This window comes from Grammomys surdaster, unplaced genomic scaffold (assembly GCF_004785775.1).
Source record: "Grammomys surdaster isolate TR1022 unplaced genomic scaffold, NIH_TR_1.0 374, whole genome shotgun sequence".
NCBI lineage: Eukaryota > Metazoa > Chordata > Mammalia > Rodentia > Muridae > Grammomys > Grammomys surdaster.
The window spans coordinates 1,731,561-1,750,917 of NW_021604793.1; the positions used below are offsets into that span (position 1 = coordinate 1,731,561).

Consider the following 19,357-nt stretch of genomic DNA (forward strand, 5'->3'; position numbering starts at 1 on the left):
TTCGAGCATCTTCTGGGTATATGCCTAGGAGTGGTATAGCTGGATCCTCGGGTAATGCTATGTCCAATTTTCTGAGGAACCGCCAGATTGATTTCCAAAGTGGTTGCACCATCTTGCAGTCCCACCAACAATGGAGGAGTGTTCCTCTTTCTCCACACCCTCGCCAGCATCTACTATCACCTGAGTTTTTAAATCTTAGCCATTCTGACTGGTGTGAGATGGAATCTCAGGGTTGTTTTGATTTACATTTCCCTGACGACTAAGGATGCTGAACATTTCTTTAGGTGCTTCTCGGCCATTCGAGTTTCTTCCGTTGAAAATTCTTTGTTAAGCTCTATACCCCATTTTTTAATAGGGTAATTTGGTTGTCTGGAGTCTAATTTCTTGAGTTCTTTGTATATATTGGATATTAGCCCTCTATCAGATGTAGGATTGGTAAAGATCTTTTCCCAATTTGTTGGTTGTCGTTTTGTCCTATTGACAGTGTCCTTTGCCTTACAGAAACTTTGCAATTTTATGAAGTCCCATTTGTCAATTCTTGATCTTAGAGCATATGCCATTGGTGTTCTGTTCAGGAACTTTTCCCCTGTGCCCAAGTATTCGAGGGTCTTCCCCACCTTCTCTTCTATTAGTTTCAGTGTATCTGGTTTTATGTGGAGGTCCTTTATCCACTTAGAATTGAGCTTTGTAAAAGGAGATAAGAATGGATCAATTTTCATTCTTCTACATGTTGTCCTCCAGTTGAACCAGCACCATTTGTTGAAAATGCTGTCCTTTTTCCACTGGACAGTTTTAGCTCCTTTGTCAAAGATCAAGTGACCATAGGAGTGTGGGTTCACTTCTGGATCTTCAATTCTACTCCATTGATCTTCCTGCCTGTCTCTGTACCAATACCAGGTAGTTTTTATCACTATTGCTCTGTAGTACAGCTTGAGGTCAGGGATGGTGATTCCTCTAGAAGTTCTTTTATTGTTGAGAATAGTTTTTGCTATCCTGGGTTTTTTGTTATTCCATATGAATTTGAGAATTTCCTTTTCTAACTCTGTGAAGAATTGAGTTGGGATTTTAATGGGGATTGCATTGAATCTGTAGATTGCTTTTGGCAAGATGGCCATTTTTATTATATTAATCCTGCCAATCCATGAGCATGGGAGATCTTTCCATCTTCTGAGATCTTCTTTGATTTCTTTCTTCAGGGACTTGAAGTTCTTGTCGTACAGGTCTTTCACTTGCTTGGTTAGATTCACACCAAGGTATTTCATATTATTTGCAGCTATTGTGAAGGGTGTCATTTCCCTAGTTTCTTTTTCAGTCTGTTTATCTTTCATGTAGAGGAAGGCTACTGATTTGTTTGAGTTGATTTTATAACCAGCCACTTTGCTGAAGTTGTTTATCAGGTTTAGGAGTTCTCTGGTGGAAGTTTGGGGGTTACTTAAGTATACTATCATATCATCTGCAAATAGCGATATTTTCTTAACTGGGATATAAAGTAAGTGTAGAGGTGTATGGGGCAGGTCGTAGATATTCATTTGGTGTATGCTTTGTCTGGGACATTTGGGGAGATGGAAGGCCAGAACAGTTGGTGCTACATTGTGAAGAGCCTTGAAAACCTGTTCCTTTCCTCAGCTTCCGCCCACTTCTTACCAAAGTACTGCACAACCAGAAAGAGGAAGTCTCCTCTGCCGAGGGTGCAAGAGGAAGCACAAGAGGGCTCTGAAGGCCTGTGAGCCATCGTGACTGCTATCCTCCACGAGCCAATTACAGAAGCAACCGGAAGCCGGGTGCACCAACTAGGCTGGGTCCTTCTACACAGAGGGTGTTGCCAGCCAGGCTGAGAATATTTGGGGCAACTGGGTCTTCCTATCCGGATGCTCCTCTCTCTCGGTGGTCATCATGTCTTTGACCTCTGCCTACCAGCATAAATTAGCAGAGAAACTCACGATCCTGAATGACCGAGGCCAAGGAGTTCTCATCCGCATGTATAACATCAAGAAGGTAAGCAAGAAGGTTATTCTAGCAAATCATGGTAGGAGCCTGGAGGCCTGCAGGCCTAATAGTTAGGCCCCCTCTTTTTCTTCATTGCTTTAAGTGGCTTTTGGTCACTTAGACGATATGGTTCCCACAGTTTGGGGAAATAGAGGGAAGCTCCTTTTTAAGGCTTGTCCTTTGTAGGTATGATTCTTGCCTTTTTGAGAGCATCATATTTCCCCTACGGCTGAGGGTGGGGTGGAAAGGAGAATATTTGTGTTGTGAGTGATTTGATTAAGGGTCTGGGGGTCTAGAATTTGGGGTTTATTTATTGCAATTCCTCTAGTTTTTGAGCTTTCAAGTTGTGTTTCTGGCAAAACCTTTTGTGTGTGTGTTCGTGTGTATGTGTAATTATTTCCTTAAAAGGGGGAAAATTTAAGGAAGTGGTGTTTTCTAAGGTATTTCGGGGCTGTGAATGCTGTGTGTATGTGCTTAGAAGAGTAACCATGAAACTGGACAAAGGTGATGCCAAGAGGTGAGCCAGGGACTGGGCATCTGTAGGAAGCAGGATAAAGGTGGGTAATTGTGAGACTGTCCAGGAAGAGAAAGAAGGGACTTGTGGGAAGGGACCTTTGTGCATTTTGTAGTAAAGCACCAGGAATATGGTTTGTGCCATGTCATTTGTAAACTCTCTTGGGACCCTGAGCTTTATATAAAGTCCAACTTGTGATCAGCTACTCTTCTCACTACTTCCGGCTTCAGAGGAGGGGTGGGGAAGCAGTTTCCTCTCTGTGTTAAAGCCAAGCCTCTGTTGAGACAAGACACCAGGTTGTCAGCTGTTAGGAGTGTTGGTTCACTGTCTAGAACAAACTTGTTTCTCACCTACCCTCATGCTTTTATAATAAAATCTCAGCCTGTCATTTCCAAGAGAGATAATGGGAGTGAATGATGCAGCCAAGGGCATGTATCTAAATGGAAAAATAGTACAGTGGTGTAATTTCATTTTTGTCTGTGTAGACCTGTTCAGATCCAAAATCCAAACCACCTTTCTTACTGGAGAAGTCCATGGAATCATGTCTCAAGTACATCAACAAGAAGTTTCCCAACATAGACGTCCGAAACAGCACGGTGAGAACCTGGGCTCATGTCCCTCCTTTCTGTAACCTTATTCTTGCACGGCACATTATTGCACACTTTGTCCTGTCTTTAAGTGTAGCCATCTCTAGTTTCCTAGGCTCAGACTCTGAACTTCAGGCATTGACGGCTGTAAGCTCAGATGGGAGTCTCCCATGGTGAGCTGGGGCACAGTCTTGACAGCCAGGTTCATGAGAACACTGGTACTTACGGAGAAGCAGCTCTACCAGCCTTTCCGGGCACATCTTTTACTGTAGCTCTTTATATGTACACCATGTTTCTTTGCTGCTGGATGCTAAGCATCCACTGTGATATCCTGTACTTCTGTATGCAACACAGTACTCCTAGTGTTATCCCTAGATTTCTCTCTATATATACTCAGTATCTTTATACCCTGCGTCTTTTCCTATTGATTTATATAGCAAATGTCTTCACTGAAATGAAACTGAAAATATCCTTTCAGCTAGCCTTCTGATTGTAGTCAGAATCACATTCCGCCATCCAATCCAGATAGAAAATTTCTATTCAGAGACTGGAGAATGCTGGTGAGCTATTGATCCCTCCCCAGCATGTTCACCCCTTAAAGAATGACGGTGTGTTAAAATTTCAATTCTAATGATTGGCTGAGATGGCTCAGTGGTTAAGAATGATAGGGTATTACTCCTAGTTTTTAGCTACTTGGATCAATTGCTTTTTCACTTTTACATGTCTTGTTTGATTTGTGTTTCTTTCAGCAACATTTAGGACCAGTGCATCGTGAAAAAGCTGAGATAATTAGATTCCTCACTAACTACTACCAGTCATTTGTGGATGTCATGGAATTTAGGGTGAGTCTTCTGTAGCCGGGGTTGACATGAGCTTCAGAGGTTAAGCCTTTTTAGTAGGTGTTCATTAATGTTGCTTATTGTAGGTTCTTGAAAGAAAAGGAGAAAGGCATTATATTATTATATTCAATATATTATTATATTCAATAATATCTAAGTTGTAGTGTTGGTAAATGGTATATGAAATTCCCTGTTTACCATATTACTTCAAGAGATATGTAAGGTGGATATGGTCAGTGGCATGAATCTATAGTCCCAGTACCTAGGAGGTAGAGGCAAGAGAATCAGAAGTTCAAAATCAGCTTCAGCTACATATTGAGTTCTAGGCTTGCCTGGGTTACACAGAATCCTGTTTCGAAAACAACAAAACAAAACAAAATATAAAGTTAAAACAAATAGTATTAATATAGCCAAACTAAGCATTTAGACACTATACAACACATTTAGACATTATAGAACACTTACCAAAATTAAATATATTTGGTGATGGTTTATGGCTGGCTTCAGTTTACTGAGTCATAGTTTTCTCAAATTTAAAAAAAATGTATTTATGTATGTGTGTTATGTGTGCACTTGCAAGCATGTATATGTCAAAAAGTGTGTGTGAAGGTCAGAGGATAACCTTTTTGAGGTTGGTTCTCTCCTTGCAGGTCCTATTATTATTTCTGCTACTGTGCTTTGTAAAGCAAGCTAGCTGGTTCATGAATGTTCCATAAAGTCTGCTGTGTCTGCCTCCTATCTTGCTGTAGGAGTGCTGGGATTACAGACATCTGTGTGTTCAAGGGATAGAGGTTGGATCATCAGACTTGTAAGGCTAATGCATTTACCCACAGGTGTAAACGATGTATATGGTATGTGTGCTCATTCGTGTGAATGTGTATGTGTCATGGCACATGCATGAAGGTCAGAAAACAAACTTCAAGACTTGATTTTCTGTTTCCACCTTGTTCCCTGTTTTCCTTTCCAGTTTTTATTGTAGTATACATACCATAAAATTTAATATCTTAATCATTTTAAGTATATGGCTCAGTGATATTAAATGTATTCATAATGCAGTCCTGTCTTTTCATGTTGTAAAACTGAAATTTTCTACCCTTTAAACAACAGTTTCTCGTTTTTCTTGTCCCGTGGCCCTTGATGACCATTCTATTTCCATTTGTATGATTTTAAGTATGCTGTTTTGTGTAAGTGGTACCTTTTGTATTTTTGTGATTGACCTGTATAACTTAGCAGGATATGCTAAGGTTTATCCATGTGTTAGAACATTGGAAAATTTCCTCCTTTAGAAGCTAAACAATATTCCATTCTGTGCTTATACTCTACTTTGCTTCCCTATTTTTTCATTAGTGAACACTTGGGTTGCCTCCATGTTTTAGCTGTTGTGACTAATGCAATGATCTTGGTGTTCAGCTGCTTTTCAGATCTTGATTTTAATTCTTTTTTGATGTATGCATAAGTGGAACTATTAGATTATGGGTAATTCTTTTTTTAAGAATTTATTTATAGCCGGGCGGTGGTGGCGCACGCCTTTAATCCCAGCACTTGGGAGGCAGAGGCAGGCGGATTTCTGAGTTCGAGGCCAGCCTGGTCTACAGAGTGAGTTCCAGGACAGCCAGGACTACACAGAGAAACCCTGCCTCGAAAAAACAACAAAAAAAAAAAACAAAAAAAAAAAAGAATTTATTTATTACTGTCATGTATGTATGGTGTGTATGAATGTGAGTGTGCATGTGTTATGTCCTGTGTATGGAGTCAGAGGACAACTTCAGGTGTTGGTTACTATCTTGTCTTCTTCTTCTCTTCCTCCTCCTCCTTCTTCTTTTTCTGTAGTGGCTGTACCATTTAACTGACTACTAATAGTACACAAGGGATACAATTTATCAATTTTCTGTTATTCTGATTAATAACTGTTGTTTTCTGTTTTTTGGAGTGAGTACTAAACCTAAGATCTCACAAATACTATGCAAAATTCTACCACTCAGCCATACTCTTGCCTCATTGTTACTGTAATTTATGTCCTGCTTATTGGTAATACAGAGTATCTTTTTTTTAATTGGACATTTGTATATCTTTTTGGAGAAATATCTCCTTCAACTTCTTTGTACATTTTTAACCAGTTTTATTTAATTTTTGTTGTTGAGTGTTAGGAGGTTTGAGTGTTCTATATAAGCCACTGTTAGCATTAGTATTTCCTCCCATATTTTATTTTAAATATAGTAAAAATTTCTCAATATAAATCTGGCATAGTGGTACACACCCTTAAACCCAACACTTGAGAAGCAGAGGCAGACAGGTCTCTTGAGTTTGAGGGCAGCCTGGTTTATATAATGAGAACCTGTGTGAACTACCCTCTCACACCACAAAAAGTAAATGTAGTACTGTTTGCTCATATCTAATCTGAAAGTTTGAACTCTGAAATACTCCAAAATATGAAACTTCTTGAGTGTTGATATGACTGCTGTAAGTCTGACCTATGTGACCAGTGACAGTCAAAGAACAAGACTACAAAAGTTGCATAAAATTATCTTAAGGCCATGCATTTGTTACTTTTCTGATGTATGAGAAGACACCCTGACTGAGGGGATGTATAGAAGATACTGTTCTAGAGGGAGAGTCCTCTAGAACAAAGGAGGTGTGGCATTGCAGGGAAGAACCAGGAAACCGAGAGATCACATCTTTATTGATAATCTCATTTAAATCCACACAAGCTATGCACATGAGATGTTCATGAAACATACATGAATTTTGTGTTTAGATTTGTTTCCCATCACTAAGATATTTTATATATACATGTAAACATTTCAATATTTGAACTATCCAAGGCATGAGATACTTTTGTTCCTAAGCATTTTGGTTCAGGGATAGTCAACTTGCTTAATAAATGTTGCTTTTTTTCTGGATCTCCTAATTGTCAATACTTTGCCATATTGCTTGTCACTCACTTTTCCTCCAAACCATTTTCCTTATTTGCAGACATCATGACATTCCTTCCCCAAAATATTTTAGTATGCATCTGTTAAGAACAAGAATATTTTCTTATGTAATCCTAGTACAATTATCATGCTGAGGAAATGTAATATTTTATGATATTATTGGCTAATACAGAGCCCATATTTGCATTTTCTTGCTATAATAATTCTTGCCTTTGTCTTTTATGACCTGACCTTTGGAAGATTCCAGGAAAGTTGTTCAGAATATGTCTCAGTTTGGATTTGTCTTGTTTTCAAAGCTTTTGGTAGCTTTAGTGCATAAATGATATTTTGTTACTGCTTTTTGGAAGTTAAGGAAACATAAAAATCATTTCATACAGCATTCTAAGATGCAAATTGATGATGCCTTTCATAACTGAAAAATTAATGGAATAATTATGCTTCTAGAACTTGTCTTAAGGAAACAGAAGTGCAATGATACGTGTACAAGAATCTACTCTGATGCATTGTTTATAATAGTGTCAGTATGGTAATTGATATAGTCAATAAAAATAGAGATTCAGCTAAAAGCTCACAATAAGTAAACAAATATTATGCAGTTGTTAAATATGATAACATATATTTACATTAGTTGGCATGCAAGAACATTCTTTACATGTTGTTTAATGATAAGAGAAAATTATAATACATCTTAAGATTTAATTGGTCTTTAAAATGTATATTTACATAGATAAATATGCATATACAGAAGATTAGAATTTCTGAATGGTGGGTTTATGAGTGTTTTAAAAAACTGGAGATGAAAAGGGCTAGAGAGATGTATCAGTGGTTAGGAGCACTTGCTGCTCTTTCAGAGGACCTGGATTTGGTTCCCAGTATCTATAACTTCAGCTTCAGGGATTCAACATCTTTTCTGACCTTCACAGGCACCTGTATACACATGGTACAATACATATACTCAGGTACACACATATACGCATAATTTTTTTAATGGGGGAGGGAGGATGACTTAGTGGGTAAAGTGCTTACCATAAAAGTGTGAGGATGTAAGTTCAGATCCCCAGAACACAGGTAAAACCCATATATAGCGTAGTGTATCTTTGATCCTGGTACTTCTATGGTGAGTTGGAGACAGAAACAGGACAATGTCTGGAAGCTTGGTGTATACAGCAGCAAACAAGAGGTGGTCCCAGCCAGGTGTGGTGGTTTATGCCTTTAATCCTAGCACAGACAGATCTCTGTAAGGTTGAGACCAGCCTGATCTACATATTGAGTTCCAGACTAGTAGAGGCTATATGGTGAGATTTTTGTCTCAAAAACAGCAACAACAAAACAAAATCCCACAACAAACAAACAAACAAACAAATAAACATAAACACAAAAAACCAAGAGGCAGTCCCTAACAAGTTGGAAGTTGAAAACCAACAGAGTTGTCAGTTATCCTGCACCAGGAGGTCCCAGGTAACTGTTAAACTGGTCTCTAGAATGCTGTCTATTTTCTAAAGATTCAGATAAGTGGAGTCTAACCAGCACGCATTATTTTGTGTTTTGAGATTCATCTATATTGTGTCATGCAATAATGATTTACTACTTATTTTTGCTGAGGACCATTCTGCTGTATGGATACAATAGAATTATTTATTTCCTGGTTGGTGGCTTGCTTTTGGATTTGAGCTAGTTTGTATAAATTGCTATTCAAGGTCAAGTACAAATCTTTGTAGGGATGTGTTTTTCATTTCACTGGACCAGATGGTAAGAATACGTTTTATGATTTTGAGATTTCCAATTTTTAAAATAATTGGTGTGCATTATGCACATGTCTGGGATATAGTGTTATCATTTGATATATGTACACAGTGTATTGTAATCAAATTAGGATAATTAGCATTTCTATGTTCTAAATACTATCACGTCTTTGCATGGAGAACTTTCAAAGTCTTTTGTTCTTTAGAAAAGAGTGTCAATTTAATTTTTTTTTAAATGCCAAACTTTAAAAAGTTGTTTTCTATCACCTTGTGGGGAAATGGGGCCCAGGAACTGTAAGTCAGGTTGTGTACATGAACATCAGTGCCTCATGCCTGTGGCCTGTGGCCTGTGGTACCGGCAGGTAAACAGGGGCCACTGATGTTTGTGAGAAGGCATGTCTTCCTCTTTTGAACAATGCTCTTCCTTAAGGTGATCCCTAGGGCCTCTGGGGAAGAAGTTACTTCATCCCCAGCTTGGTAGCTCACATTACTTTCTTCTTACTCATTTTCTTCTTCACTTCTATTCGCAGGATCATGTATATGAACTTCTCAACACTATCGATGCCTGCCAGTGTCATTTTGATATCGTAAGAGCCTTTGTAGTGTTTTTCTGTTGTAGAAGAAAATTAAGGAAAAGGCCAGATGTAAACTGAGGCAAGGGAGAGTGGGGCAGAGTTGGACAAATGACGGTTTCATTTGTTCCTTCTCAGGGCTACAGTTCTTTTATTGTTAATTAAAATATGTATTTATTTATTGTGTGTATGTGGGTGGTGTGGTGTGTGTATTCATGTGCTATAGCACATGTGTGGAAGTTAGAGGACAACTTGTGGATGAGTTCTCTCTTTCTACCATGTAGGTTCCATAGGTCAGACTTAGGTTAGTTAGGCTTAGCAACAAGTGCTTTTTACCCACCTAGGTACTGTAATTCTTTTAAAAAATATGTTAAGGTTAAATGCTGTTAAATGGCAAGCAGATCATCAGTGTTATTTAAATAATACAAAATTATACAGCAGTATTTTTATTTCATATCCTTTAATCCTCCAATCGTACCTTATTCCCTAGTTTCTTTGTATCTTTTTTTTTGTTGTTGTTTATTTTTGGCACTGGGCTTTGAAACTCGGGCCTCCTGTATTCTAGGTAAGAGCTCTACTATTGACTTAAATTCTAAGTTGTATTTTTAACACCTCCTCTCTTCTCTCTCATATTCTTCCCTCCTTCCTTCTTCTTTTGATTTTGCAAGACAAAGTTTATAACCCTGGCTGTCCTGGAACTTGCTCTGTAGACCAGACTGGCCTCTAACTCAGAAATCCACCTGCCTCTGCCTCCCGAGTACTGGATTTAAAGGTGTGTGATACCATGCCTGGCTAAACTTTTTTATTTTGTGACAGGGTCTCACTAAGTTGTCCAAGCTGGCCTTAAACATACTCTGTAGTCTGAGCTGGCCTTGAGCTTGTAATTTTCCTGCCTCAGTCCTCTGAGTAGCTGTGATCAGGGGCTAGTGTCAGAGGCTGGTGTCAATGCACCAGCTCTCCTACATCTTGAGCTCATATTTAGCTTCTGACTTTTTTTTTTTCAAATTTTCTTCTGAAAACTAATACTGTTGGTTCCCACTTTTAGTAGACATTGAGTCTGTTTAGAATTGTAATGGTTGGAGAAGCTGGGAGTGGCCCAGGTTAATTGGCCACATCAATCTTGGGATTCCTATGTATTTTCCTTGTAGAATCTCAACTTTGACTTCACTCGGAGCTACCTGGACTTGATTGTGACTTACACCTCAGTCATTTTACTCCTGTCACGGATTGAGGACCGCAGGATACTCATTGGCATGTACAACTGTGCCCATGAGATGCTGCATGGGCACAGGTGAGTTAGGAGGAGGTTAAGAACCTTGACTGTGCTGCAAGGAGTATGTTGAGACAAAGGAACTTGATTTCTCATAGGAGAGTCTACAATTCATGTGGTATCCCAGGCAAAATAAGATACACTTTCACATATAGTTAACTAATGAATCTCTGCCAGTGGATTATCCATTCTGTATTATCTTTGACCTATTTATAATCCTGGACTGGCTTCCACTTTGCTTTTCAGGTTATTATAAAAGGCAAAGACAATTCTTTTTAGTATTAGAACTAATACCAGTAAGGTTAAGCCACTAAAGGTAAAAATGTAAGATAATACACATTAAGGATAATTGGAAGCCAAAAAGAAATAGATGTTGGATTATATATAATTCTGTCCTTCATTCATTAACACAATATGAGTATTTAAAGAGTGAAAAATGAAGGGTGCGAAGATGAGAGTGAGACATAGCATAATGTCCTGTGTGATGGGCATTCTCAACCATGTCTACATGGATGTCTTGGCATAAGCTTTAGCTAATAGATAAGCTTTGGGATTGTCAGAGATATAGGTGCAGGCATATTTGACATAGATTAGCAAATGAAAATGTATAGAGTAGCTGTTATGCATTCAGCCCTGTCTGGGAAGCTTAACAAGGAAGAAACTATCATGGACCTGTCTAAAAGAATGTGGCTGTTTCTAACCATAGCTCTGTATGCCTACAGTTGGGCATCGGTATATGTAATTCATAGGTTAACATATCTGTCTTTGTAGGGGGTAGGGAATGCCAGCCTATGTATACATATGCATTATCCTTGACATAACCTATGTACGGAATGATCCATAACTCCTCCCTGTTCTGCTTTCCTCCAGTGACCCCAGTTTTGCTCGCCTGGGCCAGATGGTACTAGAGTATGACCATCCTCTGAAGAAGCTGACAGAAGAATTTGGACCTCACACAAAGGCGAGCTCCCTGAGAGAGAGGAGAATCATCCAGGCAGAAGCATTCATATTCATCTCTGACATTAGGATTTTTTTGCCTTTTCCCACAGGCTGTGAGTGGAGCCCTGCTCTCTCTGCACTTCCTCTTTGTTCGGAGGAACCAGGGAGCAGAGCAGTGGCGCAGTGCCCAGCTTCTAAGCCTCATCAGCAGCCCTCCGGCCATGATTAACCCTGCTAATTCAGACACAGTGAGTTCACCTTTCCTTCTGTTAGGAGAGGTATTTTCTGCCAAGGCCTTCTCCCTGGAAGGTGCTTCTTTTGGGAAACATTAGCCCTCAGGTTGCTTTAGCATTCTTCTCTGCCTAGGGCTTGCCTCTAGGTTGAGCTTCTGATTGGACCAGGGTTACCTGAATTAACAAAGGGATGAAACCAAGTCAGTAGGGTGTGGTAGCTTATGACCTTTTCACTTGGAAGACTGAGGCAAGAGGACTGTTATGTGTTCACAGCCAGTCCTGCTTATGTAGCAAGTATGAAGCCAGCCAAGGCTATGATAAGACTTTGACTCAAAACCCAAACAAAAAAGAAATGGAACCATTCGGCATATATAGGAATTTACATTAGGAGTCGGTTAACTAATAAATGTTGATATTCAGACATGACGGGATTGACACATTCCCTTGAAGAATTTATAGTCCTGAAATGAAGACCTGCCATAAGAAATGCAATGGGTGGCAGAGCGTGGCAGTACATTCCTGTGATTTCAGCACTTGGAAGTCAGAAGTGAGAGAATTGCCACACATTTGGGGCAGCCAGGACTCTATAGTAAGAACTTGTCTCAAAAGACCCAGAACAATAAAAGTATATGCAAGAGAGGTAAGGGGTAGGAGTGATTGCTATGTAGTTGTGAGTACCTGAGTTCAGATTCCTATAAACTGTATAAAAGCTGGACACAGTGTCACATGTTTATAAATAGCACCAGAGAGTAAAGACAGGCATACATAACTTTGGAGCTAAACCAATCAGCCATGAGCTCTGGGTTCAGTGAGAGACTCTGCCTCAGAAATAAAAAGTGGAAAGTGATTGAGGAATACAGGTGATGTCCAGCTCTAGTTTCTACATAAATATGTATGAACATGTACACACATAGATGTGTACACATGTGAACATGTATACACAGGAATGTATACATACATGGATGTGTACATAGAGGTCATTAATAAGTTCCAAATGAATGTTCACACTTCAAATGTGATTAAAGAATACGATGGGGAAATAAAATTATGAGATTTTGGGTTGAAACTTTTTGAAAGTATCTCATTGTGGATGAGGTGTTATGTTATACATTTATTTGCTCTTACTTCCAGCCCAGCCTTGTTCTTTTCCTCAACTATGTCCTTTGCCTCTCAGTCCCCCTCCAGTACCTCATTTCTTTCATGGTAGCTTTCCTAGATGTGTCTCATCAAAATATCCTAATCCAGTCTAGTAAAAGAAATGTTGTTTTTGTTTGTTTTTAGTGCTGGGGATTTTTACCCTGGGCCTTGCGCATGCTAGGTGTGAGTTACCATGTGGGTTCTGGATATTAAACTCAGGTTGGAAGCAGGTTCCTTTACCTGTTGAGTCATCTCACTGGCTCTGTCCTTTCTTTAGAAGTCCTAAGCCTTAGCCCTCTCTGCCTGTCTTCTTATAGATGGCCTGCGAATATCTGTCCGTGGAAGTGATGGAGCGCTGGATCATAAGTAAGTTATAGGAGCAGCTGGGAAAGGGCATGGCAGCATTCCCAGGAGTGCACTGCCTAAAAGCCTTCTCTTGTTCTTACCCACCTGCAGTTGGATTTCTTCTTTGCCATGGGTGCCTCAACTCCAACAGCCAGTGCCAGAAGCTGTGGAAGCTGTGTCTGGAGGGTTCCTTGTACATCACCCTCATCCGGGAAGATGTGCTGCAGGTGCACAAGGTTACCGAGGACCTGTTCAGCAGTTTGAAAGGGTGAGCTGATCTTTTGGGAGTTATAGTTCATTAATATCCCTTTCTTCAAAATATCGGTGGTAGGGATTAATTCTAACTTTGAAATATTTATCAGACATCTATTCTTCGTTGGTGCTTCACTGGATTTTAGGCAAAGAGAGATTATTAAGTTATTGTGAGGCCAGACTGCCTAGTTTTAATTCAAGCTGAGCCACTTACTAGCTTCGTGATTCTGGGTAGGTTATGTAACTTCTCCATGCCATTGGATCGATTTCCTTATCTATAAAACATGGATAAAGTATTACCTCCCTTCTGATTGTGGTGGTGTACCCTTATAATCCCAGCACTCAATGAGGTGGAGGCAGGAGGATCAGGAGTTCAAAGTCAGCCTTAGCTTGTTCCACAGTGAGTTCCAGGCCAGTCTGGGCTTTACAAGATACTATCTCAAAAACCAAAACAAAATCAAGTAGGCACAAACAAAACTCCAAACTAAACCGAGATGAAAATATATGAAAATGTATCTCTCTGTGACCTCATATTGTTCTGAAGTATGCAAAATATGTGGGAAAAGATCTGGTACATTATATCATGCACTTGATTTTTTTTTAAAAAATGTATTAAACTGAGTTTGGTGGCACACACCAGTAATCCCAGGACTCAGTGTAGCATCTAAGGCAGGAGGATCAATATGGGCTACACGGTGAAACCTTATTAAAATAAAAAGTAGCAGATGCTGAATTACTCAGAAAAGCATAACCTTTTCTTTTCTGTTTTAACTGTGCTTTCCCTAACATTTTGGACTTCCTTACTCTTTCCCTGAAGTTTACTCTCACTACTTTTTGCTTTGAGGTTGCTTGCCTACCATGTGTCTGATTTCTGTTCTAATTCAAATGGTGTGGCTTTTTCTCTTCCTCTTATTGTCTTCCTCCCTGTAGCTTCTGAGAATTACCACTTGCCTGTCTTGGTTCTTGAGCTTAAAAAGGAAAGCTTAAAAATTGTTGGAAAACAGGCAAACTGTTATGATTGAGTAGGGGGTTGAAACACAAAGTGTTGTGTAAGCAGGAAGGGCATTAAAGGTATTTTTTTCTGTCTTTTCAGGCTCTAAAAAAATGGGAGATAGGCAGACATGAATTAAACAGTTGTAGTAAGAAACCTCAGCTCTCCTCTACCCTCTAACCCCCACCCTCTCTCTCTCATTTTTGAAGACAAGGTTTTTCTTTGTAGCACTGGATGTGTTGGAACTCACTGTGTAGACCAGGTTAACCTCAAACTCATGCCTCCTCAATGCTGGGGTTAAAAGGTGTTTGCGACCACACCTACCTTGAAGTTCATAACTTTTGAGGCAAAAGAACAGATGCTCAGAGGTTCAAATTGGACAGCTTGGGCTACAAAGGCAGGGCTGTGAAAGCTGGTTTTGGAGCAGTGAATTGGGATATCATAAGCTCTGCCTTAGAGTTTGAATTTGTGCTCAAGAGGATCAGGAGTTATTGAATGAATTCAAACGAGGCAGTTGAAAGGACCAGATTTGCATTTTAGAGAAGATTACTGCTCCAGGGGAAAAAGATTAGATGGGCAAAGCTAGAGGCAGGGATTAATTTAGTAAATTAGGAAAAATTGAGGATGTCAAGATCTCTGGAATGGCATCTGGTATTCCTTAGGGTAGAGGCATGAGAGCTACAGTAAGTGTGTGAGGAAAGACTGTGATTTAATTTATTTTTAGACTTTTAGTTTATTTTTATTTTGTATGTATGAATGTTTTGTTTGCCTGTGTGCCTGTGTACCATGTGTGTGCAGTGCCCATGGAGGACAGAAGATAGTGTTGGGTCCTTTGGAACTGGAGTTGGAGTTGGTCATGAGCCTTCTTGTGGGGGCTAGAACCCTAAACCAGATCCTTTGCAAGAGCAGCAAGTGCTTTTAATTGCTAAGCTCTGTGGATTTAGTTTTGAACAAACTGAACTGGAAATGTCTGTAGGACATACAGGCTAGGTATGTCAGTCGTTCTACTGTGTGATTCAGTAACTAGACATGCTACCTGGATGAGATGACAACTGTCGATATGCTAATCAAAGCCTCAAGAATTTGTGTGATTGCTCAAGAAGAAGAGCAGGGACCAATGTTTTGAGACCATTGATAGTTAAGGGCCAGTCAAAGGCAGGAAAACCCATGATGGACATTGAGGAGAAAAGTCAAGCCAGTGGAAGAAAGCATGGTAAGAAGGAAGGACCCGTTATGATATGCTATACAGTGTGACAAGAACAGACAAAACTAGGGTTGGAGAAATTCATTGTCTTTGGCTACAGAGGTCACCTTTGTGTCCTGTGAGTGGTGAGGTTGAGAGCTGATTTTGACTGGCTTAGGAGTAAATGGAGATAGTCACTGTGGAGGGAGACTCAAGTTCCAAGAAGAAGGAGGAAGGTATGGAATTGAGGGAGAGATCAGATTACCTAGGTTTACATCTGTGTGCATGCACACACACATACACACACACACACACACACACACACACACACACACACACACAGAGACACATACACACACACACACATACACGAGGATGCATATAGAGAAGTATGCATATACTTTCAACCGTATGTAAGAAAGTTATAGAAAAGCATTGGCTCCACATTCAACATTATATCCTGAGATTTATTTATTACTATATCTTAGATATCTTTAAATGTCAGTTTATAGAAACGTTTTCCCTTTTTTTGTTGTTTGTTTGTGACAGGTGTAGCTTTGTAGCTCAGTCTAGCCTCAAACTTGTTGTAATCCTCCTGCCTTGGTCTCTGAATGCTAGGATTCAAGCATGAACCATGACACCTGGTTGAGGCTTATTTTTTTTTTTTTAATAGTTTAGGGGTTGGAGAGATGGCTCAGTGGTTAACAGCACTGGCTGCTCTTCCAGAGGACCTGGGTTTAATTCTCAGAACCTATATGGTAGCTCAAAACCATCTGTAACTCCAGTTCCACGGTCTCTGACTCTTCTTCTGGTCTCCTTGGGCACTACACACACATTCAGAATACAGATATACACATAGGTAAGACACCCCAAAACATAAAAATAAGTAAAAACAACTGAACAAAATTTCATTGTGTTTGTGACATTATTTATCCACCCTCCACACACTTTTTGAGGTAGGGTCTCACTATGAATTTCTGGTGGGCCTGAAACTCCCTATGTAAACCAGTCTGGTATTGAACTCACAGAAATCTGCCTGCCTTTGCCTCCTAAAGATGTGCCATAGAAGGTGTGAATTTTCTATAATTTTTTAAAAATTAAATATAGTTTTGTGTATATGCACATATGATGTATGTGTACCTGATGTATGTGTGCCTGTAATGTATATGTGTGGATATTTGTGTGTGTATATGCATATGATGTGTGTATGTGTATATGCTGTATGCCTGTGTGTCTATGTGTGTGTGCATATGATGTGTGTGTGTGCATGTGTGTGTGTGTGTTTGTATGTGTGTTTGTATGTGTGTGTGTAGGGCCCTGCACAATGGAGGTCAGAAGACAGCTTTGTGGAGCCTACTTTCTCCTGCTACTTTTACCTGTGCTCCAGGATGGATCAGAGGTCACCAAGCTTGAACAGTAGGCTTGTGCACACTTTAATTTGCTGTTGATGGACAATTGAACTGTTTTCATTTGAAAAGATCATTTTAAACAATTTTTTTGAGTTAGTGTCTTTCTGTGTAGTGCTGGCTTTTCTGGAACTTGCTGTATAGATTAGGCTGGCCTCAAACACAGGGAGATTCCCTGCTTCAGCCTCTCAAGTTAAGTAAATGCTTTAGAGGATATTTATTAACATATTTTTTGTGAATGTATTCAAATGTTTTTGTAGTGTAAGTTCTCAGATGTGGAAGGTGATGCACTTCAAATTTTCTTTCTCTCCTCTGACCCTCAAGCTAGGAATCAAACCCAGGGCCTTGTATGTGTTAGCTCTGAGCTATATCCCTAACCTATATATCCTCCAGCCTATATTTTAATAATAGATTTTTACCAAATTTTGCCCCCTTCTGATTGTCTTATTCACAGTATATTAAGGGGTAGAACTATGGCTTACAGGCAGAATGCTTACTAACATGTACAAGACCCTGGAGTGTAATCCTCTGGGCTGAAAAGAAACAAAACAACACCGTCCTTTAAAACAAAAAACAAAACACAATAATGAGAATACTAGTTCCTCAACAACTGAGTAGTGTTATTTCTTTAAAAAAAATTGCCAAGGGCTGAAGCAGGTGAAGGCACTTGTCCTCAAGCCTGACAACCTGAATTTCATCATTGGAAACTACAGGGTGCAAGGAGAAGACCTTCTCTTAAATATTGTCCTCTGACCTCTATGTGTGAGGCACATGCACACTCTAACCCCACAAATAAATACATAGATTTTTTTTAAATGCTAAGAAGAAAAAAAGAAGCATTTAAAAGAACAAAAGAACAAAGAAGCAAGAACATAGTAAGAATTCATTTCCAGAGTTGAGAGAATTGCATCTTTAATAACAGAAGTCACAGGAAATAGCAATGTGTATGTATGAAGTTTTCTAGTGTTATGAGAAGCTCCTACCAGTAAGGACAGCAGCCAATATATATAATTTATAGTTCAAAAAATTCTTTGACATAAATGATATGATTTGATCTTTACAATAACTTAGGTATATTTATTTATTTATTTATTTATTTATTTATTTATTTATATAGTACATGTATATAATACATCATACATATATGTATGTATGTATGTAAATGAGAAGACAGAGGCTCAGTCCCTCAGTTAATGAGAGGTGGGAATATGAAATAATTCTAGCTTTTTTTTTTAACTCTTAATCTTGTGTCTGTCTCCTGTACTGGATGGAAGTTGAAATAATTATCCATTAGCAGCTCTATACAGTTGAATCCTGATTTAATTAAGATAGTTCTCACTTGCAAATGTCTTTAATTTTTTTGCTAAGTTCAGTAAAGGCGAGGCTTGGAGAAGGGAAATGAGAAGTTACAGAATCTTTTTTGTGCTGTGGATGACAGCAGCTGACAGAATGAATGAAGACAGTAGGAACAGGAGCAGAGGTCACTTAGTGTGGGATTCTGGGGGCAGGTCTCTATTAGCAAAAAGATAGGATCAAACACTGCAGATGAACCACAGTAATAAAAAAGGTTATTTAATTTGGTGATTCAAGAGTTCACATTGACCTCAGAGGAAAGGATTGTGCAGTGTTGAAGGCCTTATGAGACAGGAAGGGTCAGTGAGAGGTGAAGAGGGAAAAGGAGTATATCTTTGGAGGAGCTGCTGGTGTGGGAGAATGGGTAGAGTTCTGGGTCAAGTGAGGATCTCCAGAAGTCCGAATTGTTTGTTGAGAGAGGTGAATAAGCCAGCAGAGAGGGAGGGATAAAAAGTGACAGATAACTGGTGAGCTAAACACCAGGAAGAGTGGGTGGGTAGGGGGATGGGTCCTGAAGTAAGCAGGGGTGGTTTGTGACTCCCTTCCTTATCCCAATCAAATCTGGAAGAGTAGTTGACTGGAAAGTATCCAGTAGTATCCAGTGTGAGAAAGGACCTGACCTTCATCATCAGAGTCCAACTGACCACTGCAAGTCATTTCCTTCCCACAGTAGTGTACTATTTCTTTTCCTTTTTCTTTGTCTCTTCTCTTTTCCTCCTTTCTTCATGTTTCTCCTTTTTTTCTTCTCCGAAACTCCTTAATCTCCCTTGTCTTTTGATAGATTCTCTGTATGTTTCCCTGGTTGGCCTTTAACTCATGATCCTCCTGCTCTGCCTCCTGAGTGCTGTGATGACAGGCATGCATTATCATAATCTGGCTTGGCTCCTGTAGTGATTGTCTTTTTAGAATGCAGCCTATATAGAGCAGGATAGTCTCTAAGCCTCAAGATGGCCTCTAAGCCCATAAGATGGCCTTGTTTGCATAGTGTGAGAAGAATGGGTGAGAACCCTGCTAGTTAGGGTGCCTGTACTTAACCAACAGATAGCTTAACACCCTACTGTGCTTGGTCTGTCAA

The 19,357-nt window shown here is 39.5% G+C and overlaps 1 protein-coding gene across 1 annotated transcript in view; it reads left to right on the plus strand.

The window, feature by feature from the left end:
• The first annotated feature begins 1,836 nt into the window (after window positions 1-1,836).
• Nckap1l (NCK associated protein 1 like) overlaps window positions 1,837-19,357 on the plus strand; it is a 43,963-nt gene continuing 26,442 nt past the window's right edge. The window contains exons 1-9 of the mRNA XM_028781099.1: window positions 1,837-1,995; window positions 2,986-3,096; window positions 3,837-3,929; window positions 9,132-9,188; window positions 10,322-10,464; window positions 11,314-11,404; window positions 11,493-11,630; window positions 13,070-13,118; window positions 13,209-13,365. Coding sequence (XP_028636932.1) covers window positions 1,894-1,995; window positions 2,986-3,096; window positions 3,837-3,929; window positions 9,132-9,188; window positions 10,322-10,464; window positions 11,314-11,404; window positions 11,493-11,630; window positions 13,070-13,118; window positions 13,209-13,365 — 941 coding nt within the window. The 5' untranslated portion in view covers window positions 1,837-1,893. The remainder of the gene's footprint in view (window positions 1,996-2,985; window positions 3,097-3,836; window positions 3,930-9,131; window positions 9,189-10,321; window positions 10,465-11,313; window positions 11,405-11,492; window positions 11,631-13,069; window positions 13,119-13,208; window positions 13,366-19,357) is intronic.